This window comes from Carlito syrichta, unplaced genomic scaffold (assembly GCF_000164805.1).
Source record: "Carlito syrichta isolate Samal-C Ts95f unplaced genomic scaffold, Tarsius_syrichta-2.0.1 Scaffold39610, whole genome shotgun sequence".
In the NCBI taxonomy this organism is placed as follows: Eukaryota; Metazoa; Chordata; class Mammalia; order Primates; family Tarsiidae; genus Carlito; species Carlito syrichta.
In genome coordinates, this window is record NW_006983706.1 from 140852 (window position 1) to 153563 (window position 12712).

General features: G+C 37.2%; 1 protein-coding gene across 1 annotated transcript in view; it reads left to right on the plus strand.

The window, feature by feature from the left end:
- Positions 1 to 12712, plus strand: part of DNAH11 (dynein axonemal heavy chain 11) — a 194522-nt gene that overhangs the window by 135480 nt on the left and 46330 nt on the right. The window contains exons 22-23 of the mRNA XM_008047908.2: positions 3995 to 4159; positions 6095 to 6235. Coding sequence (XP_008046099.2) covers positions 3995 to 4159; positions 6095 to 6235 — 306 coding nt within the window. The remainder of the gene's footprint in view (positions 1 to 3994; positions 4160 to 6094; positions 6236 to 12712) is intronic.

Genomic DNA, 12712 nt, shown 5'->3' on the forward strand with positions numbered 1-12712 from the left:
TGGATACAGGGGTCTTGAGAATAGAATTGTCTGTTTCTTCTTGGAACTTTATCAATTTTTGCTTCATGTATACATTAAAGATTGTTATGCTTTTCTGGAGAGTTGGCCCCTTTATTATGTAATGCATTTCTTTGTTTTCAGTAATTTTCCTTATTCTGATATCTACTTTGTCTGAAATACTATAGCTCTCTTTTGATTAGTGCCAGCATGGTATATCTTTCTCCATCCCTCTACCTTTAATTTTTATATTTAAAGTGGGTTTTAGCCAAGCATGGTGGCTCACGTCTGTAATCCCAGCACTTTGGGAGGTAGAAGGAAGAGAACTGCCTGAGCCCATGGGTTGGAGAACAGTCTAAGCAACTTGGTGAGACCTTGTCTCTATAATAAATTTTTTAAAAATAAGCCAGACATGGTGGCGCATGCCTGTAGTTCCAGCTACTTGGAAGACTGAGGTGGAAGGATCACCTGATCCCAGTTGTTCAAGACTGCGGTGGCCATGAGTATGCTGCTGTACTCCAGCCTGGGTAGCAGAGTGAGACTTCGACCCAAAAATAAAGAAATAAAGTGGGTTTTGTAGACAGTAGATAGTTGGGTCTTATCTTTTTTACCCACTCTATCAGTCTCTTTTAATGCATTTATTTAGGTAATTCACATTTGAAGAGGTTATTGTTAGTTACATTAACATCTACCATTTAATTGTTTTTTATTCACTGTTTCTTATTTTTATTTGTCTTTCCTCTCTTTCTACTTTCTCTGGTTTTAATTAAGCACGATATATAATTCCAGTGTCTCTTCTCTCTTTAGCACATAAATAATACTGTTTTTACAAGTTTTTAGTGGTTGCCTTAGCAGTTGCAAAATATATTCATAATGAATCTAAGTCCATTTTTAAATAACAGTACTGCTGCATGAGTAATGCAGGTAACTTTTGATAGACTATTTTCACTTCCTCCTTCACATCTCTTATAACATGGCTGTCATTTGTGCACTTATCCATAAGTTATCATCACTGATACATTGCTGCTATGATTATTTTGAACAAATAACTCACTTAAGAGTAAAATAAAATATTTTAACTTCATTTATTCCTTCATTAGTGCTTTCTTTCTTCATGTAAATAGGAGTTTCTGACCTTTATCACTTTGCTTCCCCATGAAGAAAAAAAATTTATTAACATTTCTGGTAAGGCATATCTACCAGCAACAAAATACATCAGTTTTTGTTTGTCCAAGAAAAGTTTTATTACTCCATCACTTTTGAAGGGTAATTTTTTTCAGGATACAGAATTATTGATTGTTTTGTTTTTATTTTTCCTTAAGTATTTTACTCTCCTCTCTTCTTGCTTGCATAGTTTCTTGAGGGAAGTTCAATGAAATTCTTATTGTTGTTTTTCCACAGATAAGGTGACTTTTTTTTTCCTGTTGTTTCTTTCAGGATTTTTTTTTTGCTTTTGATTTTCTGAAGTTTGAATATGATTTGCCTAGAAGTTGATTTTTAAAAATACTTATCTGCCGGGCTCGGTGGCTCAGCCTGTAATCCCGCGCCTTTGGGAGGCTGAGGTGAGTGGATTGCCTGAGCCCGCAGGTCGAGACCCACCTGGGCTGCGAGACCTCATCTCTACAATAAATCAAAAAATCAGCCGGGCATGGTAGCGCATGCCTGTAATTCCGGCTACTTGGAAGGCTGAGGCGGAAGGATCACCGGAGCCCAGCAGGTTGAGGCTGCGGTGACCGGAAGCGGCCACTGCACTCCAGTCTGGGTGACAGAGTGAGACTCCAACTCAACAACAACAAAAAAATACTCATCCTGCATAAAGTGTTGTGAGTGTCCTAGCTCTGTGGTTTAGTGTCTGCCATCAATTTTTGAAAAATTCTTAGCCATTATTACTTTCAATTTTTTTTTCTTTTTCATTTCTTCTCCTTGTAATTGTCTCACAGTTCTTGTATATACTTTCCCTGTGTAAATTTTCCTTCTTTTTTTCTTTGCTTTTCAGTTTGAGGAGTCCTTATTGTCATATCTTCAGGCACACTGATTCTGCTCTTGACTATGTCTAGCCTACTGATAAGCTCATCAAAAGCATTCTTCATTTCTCTTAGAGTGTTTTTGAACTCTAGCATTTTCTTTTGATTCTTTCTTAGAGTTTCCATCTCACTGCTTACATTACCCTGTAATCAGGTCTTGCATGTTGTCTACTTTTTCAGTAAATCCTTTAGCATATTAATCGTAATTATTTTTTATTTCCAGTCTGATAATTCTAAAATATTTGCCATACCTGAGTCTTCTTCTGAGGTTTGATTTGTCTCTTCAGACTGGGTTTTGCCTTTTAGTATACCTTGTTATTTGTTGAAAGCCAATACATGATGTATTAGATAATTGGAATAACAGTAAATAGTGTTTCAGGGTGAGATTTTATGTTTATATGGCCAGGAATAATGCTGTGGTCAATGTTTGCTGTAGTTGTTGGTATCATAGGCTTCAATTTAATCCAATGTCCTTGTTTTGTTTTGGTTTTTTTATCCCCCTGTTGTCTTTGGGTTTCCCTAAAAACTTCTTAAGTAAAAAAATCTGTGTTTTTCAGCTCTCTCACTTGTAATCCACTGATATTATACTGGTATCTACTGATGTGTCGGTAAAATATTTGTGGAGGGGAAGCATTCCTTAATCTTATTATTGAATCTCAAAGTTTGTTGGTTTGTTTGATCTGAGTCACTGGGATATAATCATCAAAAGAGTTACTTAACCTTTAAAAATAAATCTCTTGTCCTAGTTGAGAAAGGAAGTCTAGAGGGGGCTGAGTTGTATAACTTCCCTTCCTGTGGGTCACATTAGGCACTGGAAAGTGGTTTTCCTTCTGGGCAGATTCTTCTTAAGAAGAACAGGAAGCTCTGGACATATTTTAAGTGGTTACTTTTCCCCTCCCTAGCCCATAGCAAGATTGGATTTTCTCTAATCTTCATTATGAGAACTTGCTGGGAGCTCCTGGTGGTAAAACTTGCAAAAGCACAGAGGGCCCCCAAGACTGGGCACCCAGGAGTTTTAAACTTTCAAATTCTACCTCCATGAATTAGCCAATTACCATTTAAGTGTTCTTAATATTTGTGATTCTCTATCTTTGCCTGATTTCAGGTTGATAGTTTACCCTATGACCTCAGTATTTAAAAAGAATTGCTCAGCCAGACACTGTAGTTCATGCCTGTAATCCCAGCACTTTGGGAGGCGGAGGCAATAGGATTGCCTGAGTCCAGGGGTTCTAGGCCAGTCTGGGCAACTTGGTGAGACCTCATCTCTACAATAAATTTTAAAAAATTAGCCAAGTATGGTGGTGCATGCCTGTGGTTCCAGCAACTTGGAAGGGAGAGACGGAAGGATGACCTGAGCCCCAGCAGGTCAAGGCTGCGGTGGCCGTGAGCATGCCACTGCACTCCAACCTGGGGGACAGGGTGAGACTCCTACTCAAATAAATAAATAGAATTGCTTTTTTCTTATTGTACAGACTAAAATGAGACTTCTAAGCTCTTTCTGTGTCTGAGCAGAAACTGGAAGTTTTTGATGCCTTCTTAAACAGATTCTTCCTATAGGTTCTTGATGTCAATGACTATGATAAGTGTTCAAAGTCTGCACCCTGGAGTGCAAGCAGATCTTAACATACCTTCTGGATTTTTAAAAATTATGAACAGCATGACTTTAATGTTAAGTGTGTTTTATTGCATACTGATTCCATGAATACTGTGATTAAGGGAACTCTGCTTTATTTTTTTTATCATATTGTATTTTTAAAAATTTTTTATTTTGAAGATGTGGGATACAATTCAAGGTTAGGTATATGAATGTTCATTATGCAGGTACCCTTGTCGATGAAGTGTGCCTCCCTTGCCCCCGCCCATACCCTGGCAGTTCCAGTACTGCCATCCCTTTCTCATAGCATTACAAAACTCGACTTTAACAGCATGTATTTAACCACCGTTTCTCACACTTTTTGTTTGCTTTGTATTAGTTGGTTTTGACAAAGCACCAAAATGATTTTAAGATCGAACTGAAGTATCTGGAGGATGACCTCCTTCTGCGCCTTTCTGCGGCAGAGGGAAGCTTTCTGGATGACTCCAAACTGGTAGAGAGACTGGAGGCAACAAAGGCCACCGCAGCAGAGATAGAGCACAAGGTAGGGTAGAGAATGCCTGGTGGATTTTAGCGCTCTCAGGGAGTGAAAGGCTTGGGGCAACAGTGTAATCAGCTTTCCTCTAAAAGGATTGCCTTGTGGAATTCAGGTTATTTAACAAACTTCCCTTAAAAATTGGACTGTGTGGGAGGTGGAGATGGTTTGAACGTGTGCTTCTCCTAATTCCACAGAGATTCCATCATTTAAATTGTATACTGTCAGGCTATTATTTTTCCTGTGTGACCATATTTGAAGAAAATGGGGCCTGCTGGCTTACGTGGTTGAAAAATCTAAATAGCCTTAGCATCCAGCTCTGGCAAGCTAATATCCTGCAGCCTCTCTGCAGGCTGTTGGACATTTTAGAGAAATCCTGAGAGCTGAAGTTCTGTTTACAGGCCTGCCGTGGCAGGAGACTGAGCAAGGGATGGTCCCCTGCTGTACTCAAATGCATTATTCACCCTGGGAAAATGACATTTCCTAAAAGCCAGTAAAAATGTTCATTGAGTAGGCTTCCTGCTAATGTCCAACGTGGGTTCCAATATGCCTTCTGTGTGCTGTGCCCTTTGAACTTTTCCAAGTTGCCATTAACTCTTAAAATTCCATTGTTTCAAAATCTGACCCTTATTTGCTTTCTGGAATATTCTCATTATTAAGTAATCTATTAATTATTCAGCAGAGGCTGTGTTAACACACATCCAATATATTTGTCTTAAATTAAGCAAGGAAATGGAATCCCAAATTATTCTATCCTTTTAAGTAAGTGAATTCTAGGTGGCTCCTGAGATGATAAAGATTAGGGCAATTAAGTCAATTAGGTCTTAGCTTTGAAGTTAACATCTAATTGTCTTTTAAAATGTCTCTTCATGTCTTCTTCACATATCACCATGTAGTGACTTCTCTCTCTGTCCTACATTTTATTTCCTTTCGTACACAAATATTATGAATCAAGTCTATAGAGAAGGTTGGGGAAAATACTGTATTTTATAAAGCTATTGGAGCAGCAGTAGTCCTAGATAAAAAAAATAGATATTTGAGCTTCAAATAAAAATGAATATGTTGACTGGGCACAGTGGCTCAAGCCTGTAATCCTAGCACTTTGGGACACCAAGGCAAGAGGATTGCCTGAGCCCGCAGGTTCAAGACCAGCCTGGGCAATATGGTGAGCCCTCAGCTCTATCATAAAACAAAAAAATTAGCCAGGCACAGTAGTATGTGCCTATAGTTCTGGCTATTTGGAAGACTGAAGTGGAAGGATCACCAGAGCCCAGCAAGTCGATGCTGGGGTGGCCGTGAGTGTGCCACTGCACTCCAGCCTGGGTGATGGAGTGAGACGCCAACTCAAAATTTAAAAAATGAATATATTGGTTAATAGTGGTATTTTTTAAAATTATCTCTCTGAATATACCCAGAGGCTAATACATAAACTAAATGGAAATATAAGCATATGAATGATCTGATGCAAAGTTAGAATTAGGCTTGAGAGTCTTCATAGAAAGGCTTTTTAGTAAGCATAGCTATTGGATATATGACTGACCTTGACTGCTTTGGTATACCTTGTTGCCTAATAAAGTTATTGGCATTGACTTGACCCAGCAGACTTTTAAGAGCCATCCCTGGGAGGTGATATAGCTGGGTTATTAAACCTTGAAAGAGAGAAGGGAGACAAGAAGGTGACATTCTCAGAAACAAATTCTGTAGAAGCGAAGACAATTAGGTTTGTTTAATCTGTAACCTATAAAATAGCAATGTTCATGTTTGTTGACACATCATTTATGAAAAAAAGATTGAAAACTATGAATTTAATAATTTTAGAAAAGTTCAAACAATAAATGCCATGATGTTATCTCTTTTAATACTCACAATTTGTCATTCTGCATGCTTGGATATAAATTGAGACTGTGAAGAGTAAGTTACTTATTTTGTTTAATCTCACTGTAGGTGATCGAAACCAAAGAAAATGAAAGAAAAATCAACGAGGCCAGAGAATGTTACAGGCCTGTGGCAGCAAGAGCATCTCTTCTTTATTTTGTTATTAATGACCTCAGAAAAATCAACCCCATCTATCAGTTCTCTTTGAAGGTAATTCTGATTAACTAAGACAAATTGAAAACTGCAAGAATTCAACTTGTTTCTATGAATTTGGAATTTATTTTTAAGTAATCAGTGTACCCAGTAAGAAGTTATGAGGATCAAGTTAACAAAAACAAAACAAAACTTTAAAGTTTAAACTCTCATTTTCTTAGAAACTTTCATTTATATTTTCAGTAGGGCTTTGAAGTCATTAAACTATTGATACATCATATTACATTTGTGCCTTGTTCCTATACAGACCCTTAAGGAGTTTATTAAATATAAGGGAAGTTTTCTTGGGGTTCCTATTTTGTCTTTGTGAAAATGTGTCTTAGAATGAGATTGCTCATATTTCTTTGATAAAAAGAGAAAAAATAAGAACAACTATTTATTAAATCACTATTGCATGTGAGGCAATGTATAAAGATACTTTGTCTCATTTTTTATTCCTGTTACATCCCAATAAAGAATATCATTTTATCCTCATTAAAAAAATAAGACTGGCTTAGGCCTGTAATCTCAGCACTTTGGGAGGCAGAAGTGAGAGGATTGCCTGAGCCCACGGGTTCGAGACCATCCTGGGCAACCTGACAAGACCTCATCTCTACACTAAATCAAAAAATTAGCAGGGCATTGTGGCGCACACCTGTAGTTCTAGCTGCTTGGAAAGCTGAGGGAGAAGGATCACATGAACCCAGCAGGTCAAGGCTGCATGACTGCTAGCATGCCACTACACTCCAGCCTGGGTGACAGAGTGAGACTCCAACTCAAATAAATAAATAATAAAACTAATATTTTCATATTTTAAGTAAGTTGTTCAATAATTTATATTTTGTAATTATAAGAGCCAGGATCTCAACCTGTGACTGTTTGATTCCAAAGCCCATGGTCTATACCTTGTACTGCAGCTAGGCAGTATTGATTCATTCTGTTAATCGGTTTTTAGGCAAATATTTTTTTAGCTCAATCATCATGCCAGATGTTTGGTGCTGAGTGTACAGCTAAAAAAAAAAAAAAAAAACATGGGTGGAAATATTTCTGTGGATAGATATAGCTCTGCTTTTATAAACATATATATTTATATACCTACGTATCTATGTGTGTGTGAGAGTATGTGTGTGTGCACGCATGTGTGTATATAAAACAGATATAACATATATATGTTTGTAAAAGTGATAAGCACAGTAAGAGAGAAAAAGAGGAACGGAGGATATAGCTTATTGAGGATTCAGGGAAGGTCTCCCAGAAATGACATTTTGGCTAACTTCTGAAGGATATGTAGGGTTTAGCCATGTAAAGAGTGTTTGGAGAAAACAGGAATGCGTGGGACATGAAAGAATTTGGGGATTCCAGGTAGTGAATGAACTTCTGTGGCTGAAAACTGATGAGTGAGGTGGAAAGTGGCAAGAAATGAGACTAGAGAGATGGGAAGGACCTGGTCACACGGAGCCTTGTAGGCACATCAGGGATTTGGGATTATAGTCTATGTACAACACACAACCATGGAAAGGTTCCAGGCAGATGACCGATGTGATGACAAAAAAACTCAGAGAGTGAATGGACTTGAGAAATGAATATGGGCAATCATGAAGAAGAATATGGGCCATAATGAAGAGGAATATGGGCCATAATGAAGAGGAAAGGGTCAAGCATAACCAGCAGTTCTCCTAGTGGTAAGGAACTAGTTTACAAGACTTCTGACCAACACTGTGTTGTTGGAATTTGGAACAGCAACAGTGTACTAGGAGAATAACAAAACGAAATCAGTAGTGTCAGTCCAGGATGAGCCAAATACCAAGACTCAACTTAGGCATTACAAGAAATCTACAGAGCAGTTCCCCTCATAGGTTGCAAAACTCCAGAAAAGTTGAATCCAACCATATACTAAAAGTATGATATATTATGACCAAATGGAATTTATGCCAGGAATGCAGGTTGGCTGAACATTTTTTAAAAATCATACGACGAAATTCATCATATTAACAGAATAGAAGGAAAAAAGATATGATCATTTCAATTGATGCAAAGAGCTTAACATATTTCAATGCATGATTTAAATGGGAAAAAAATTCTCTCAACTAATGAGGAATAGATGGTAACTTCTCAACAGGATAAAAGACATCTACAGAAATCTACATTTAACATTATATTAACGTGGAAAGAGTGGAATGTTTTCCCCTAAAATCAAGAATAAGAAAAGGATATCGTTCTATAGAATCTCTGTTCAATACTGTACTGGAAGTTACAGCTGGTACAATGAAACAATAAGAGGCATTGAGATTCAAAAAAAAGAAGAAAAATTTTCTTTTTTCACAGATGATCTAATCATGTATGTAGAAAATTCTAAGAAATCTACAAAAAGCCACCAGGCATAAGAAGTGAACTTTTAGCAAGATTGCAGGATATAAATCCAATATGCAAGACCCCTTGTATTTCTTTATATGAGGAACAAAGGATTGGAAAATAAAAGTAATAACCCAGCAATATTTATAATGTCTTCCAAGGCTATAAGACTCTTAGGGATAATTTTAATAAAATGCCTACAGAATTTTTATACTAAAAACAACAAAATATTTTTGAGAATAATTAAAGAAGGCTTAAATAAATAGAGAAATATGCCATGTTTATCAATTGAAATACTAAGTATTACTACAATGCTAATTCTTTCCAAATTGATCTGTGGATTAAATTCAGTCTCAAAATCCCATAAGAGTTTTTTGTTTGTTTGTTTGTTTGGGGGTTTTTTTGGTAGAAATTGATAATCTGATTCCAAAACTTTGTGCAAAGGACTTAAAATACCTAAGCAATTTTTTGGGGAAAAAAAGTTGGGAGACTTATGGTACCTGATTTCAAGACTTGCTTTAACCTGCTCTACCGAAGACATTGTGATATTGGCCTAAAGAAAAATGCATAGATCAACAGAACAGAATAGAGTCTAGAAGTAAGCCCAAAAATGCGCAATTTTCAGCAGTGATACCAAGACATTTCAGTGTGGAAAGGATAGTTTTTACAACAAATGGTGCTCAAACAATTGAATACACACGTGGAGTAAAATATCCTTCAATAATTATATCATAACCGGGCTCGGTGGCTCAGCCTGTAATCCCGCGCCTTTGGGAGGCTGAGGTGACTGGATTGCCTGAGCCCACGGGTTCGAGACCCGCCTGGGCAACTTGGCGAGCCCTCATCTCTACAATAAATCAAAAATTAGGTGGGCGTGGTAGCGCGCGCCTGTAGTTCCAGCTACTTGGAAGGCTGAGCCAGAAAGATCACCGGAGCCCAGCAGGTCGAGGCTGCGGTGGCTGGGAGCAGCCACTGCACTCCAGTCTGGGTGACAGAGACTCCAACTCAAAAAAAAAAAAAAAAATTGTATCATACTATACAAAAATTAATTCAAAATGAGTTAGCTAAATTATTAGATTCTTAAAAAGAAATAAGAGAAAAACTTTGGGTTTGGAGTTAGGCAAAGATTTCTTAGAACACAATAGAAAGCAAAAAATTAATAAATTGAACCTTATCAAATTTTAAATTTGGTCAGGCACGTTGGCTGAAGACTGTAATCCCAGCACTTTGGGAGGTTGAGGTAAGGGAATTGCTTGAGCCCATGGGTTTGAAAAAAGCCTGGGTAACTTGGCAAGACCTCATCTCTACAATAAATCAAAAAATTAGCCAGGCATGGTAGCACATGCCTATAGTTCTGGCTACTTGGAAGGCTGAGGCAGAAGGTTGACACCGAGGTGGCCATGAGTGCTACTGTACTCTAGCCTGAGCAACAGAGTGAGACTTTAATTCAAAATAAATAAATAAATTTTAAAGTTGATGGTCTTCAGAAAACATGTTAAGAAAATGAAAAGGTAGGCCACAGACTAGCAAAAACAATATTCCTAGTATATATCTCTAATAAATAATTTGCTGCAGGATATATAAAGGACTTGTTCAACTCAGGAATAAAAGTTGAACAGACATCATATACTAAGACATATGTATTGTCCAGAAGCATATTTTAAAATGCTCATCAATCATCAAAATAAAAGCAGAATGAGGTCTTACTATATACCCAGTAGAATGGCTAATATTTTAGAGGACAGTCAGTACCATCTAGCATAGCACAGATATGGAACTGCAACTCTCTTATATTACTGCAAGGAATGTGGTAAAACCATTTTGGAAAACAGTCTGGCAGTTTCCTATGACAGTAATATACAGTTACAATATGATCTCCCAGTTTTACTCTCAGTATTTACCTAAGCAAAATAAAAACATATGCCCACAAAAAACGTGTTAACAAATAGTGTTCATAGTTTGTTCATAATAGCACAAATTTAGAAACAACCCAAAGGACTGATAAATGAATTGTTATGCAAATTTGGTATATCCATTCATATGAGGGATATTACTCAAAATATACTGCTACACACAGCAACGTGGATATATCACCAAAACATTCTGTTGACAAGCAACTGCCAGACACCAAGGAGTACATACTTCATGATGCTGTTTATGTTAAATTATAGAAGAGGCTAAAGAAATGTACAGTACAGAGGCAGGCCTGTAGAATTGACTAGGGTTGGAGATGGTGGTGGGAATTGACTGTAAATAGATGTGTGAGATCTTTTTGTGGTGATCTAGGTGAAAGGTTCTGTATCTTGATCGCAGTAGTTGTAACTAGAATATATTCATTTGTTAGAATTCATCAGCAATACGTATAATGGGCATATTACATTGTATGTAAGCTAGAAACTGATTTGAAAGTGTAAATATCAACGTAGTACAAATTGAGCTTCCCTTGTCCAAAAATTCAAAATTGAAAATGCTCTAAAATCTGAAACTTTTTGAACACTGAAACCTTTTGAATGCCGACACAATGTCACAGGTAGAAAATTCCACACCTGACCTCATGTGTTTAATGCACAATATTGTTAAAAATACTTCATAAATTTATCTCCAAGCTATGCATATAAGGTGTATATGGAACATAAATGAATTTCATGTTTATTGGGTCCTCTCCTCAAGATAGCTCATTATATATGCAAATATACCAATATCTGAAAAAAATTTGAAATCTGAAATACTTTTGGTCTCAAGCATTTTGGATAAGGGATATTCAAGCTGTACTTTGTTAATGTTTTCCTACCAATACTTACTGTATGTATCCATCATTGTAGGCTTATACTTTCACTCAAATACGTACAATTCAAGGTGAATCATTTTGTGGCTGCTGGCCCCTGTTCACCAGTCAAAAATAAGTACATATTTTCTACTGCGAGCTATTTATATAGGTAGATATATATTAAAATGCATATCTGTATCTAGAGATAGAGATATAAAAAGCCCTATAGCTCCATTATTACCAAGTCATGAAATGGAATAATAAATACCAAGAGTAATCTTTTAAAATTTTTATTATAGAGCTGGTACAAGTAAGGATTAACTACACAAGTAGGCAGCATGCAGCTGAAGTTTGGGCATCCAACTGGCCCTCACTTCCCCTGGTAAAGGGCCAGGTACCTTTTGTGTTGTTATGTGCCCCTCTCCTCCCCTAGCAGTGCCCAGCGACTGCCAATCCCTCCCTTGTGCTAATGTGATTAATGTCCAGGTCCCACTTATGAGTGAGAACATGCAGTATTCAGTTCTTTGTTTCTGTGATAGATCACTAAGTATGATGGTCTCCAACTCTATCCAGTTTGCTGCGAAGCCCATGATTTTGTTCTTCTTTATGGCTGCAAAATACTCCATCATGAAAAATGATTTTAAAAAGGAAGAAGAGCTCACTAAAGAGCATCCCAAAAGAACATGGGTAGAAAAACAACGAATAACCAGATTAAAATATAGGCTAAGGACTTGAATAGACATTTCTCCAAAGAAGATATGCAAATGGACAACATACACATGACAAAATGTTCAACATTACCAATTATTAGGGAGATGTAAATCAAAACCACAATGAGATATCACAGCACACTCATTAGGATGGCTACTATTAAAAAATAAAAACCAGAAAATGACAAGCGTTGGTAAGGACATAGAAAAGTTGGAGCCTTTCTACCCTGGGATGTAAAATGGTACAGACACTATAGAAAACAGTATAGAAGTTCCTCAAAAAAATTAAAAATAGAATCACCATATGATCCAGTAATTCCACTTCTGGCTATGTATGCAAAATAATCAGAAGTGGCTCTCTAAGAAATATCTGAATATACACGGTAGCATTATTTATAATAGACAAAAGGTGGAAACAGCACGGACGTCCATCAGTGGGTGACTGGATTAACCAAATGTTGCATACGCATGCAATTGAATATTATTTAGCCTTAAAAAGGAAGAAAATTCTGATATATGCTACAGCATGCATGAACCTTGAGGACGTTATCCTAAGTGAAATAAGCCAAGCCGGGCTCGGTGGCTCAGCCTGTAATCCTGCACCTTTGAGAGGCTGAGGTGAGTGGATTGCCTGAGCCTGTGGGTTCGAGACCCGCCTGGGCAACT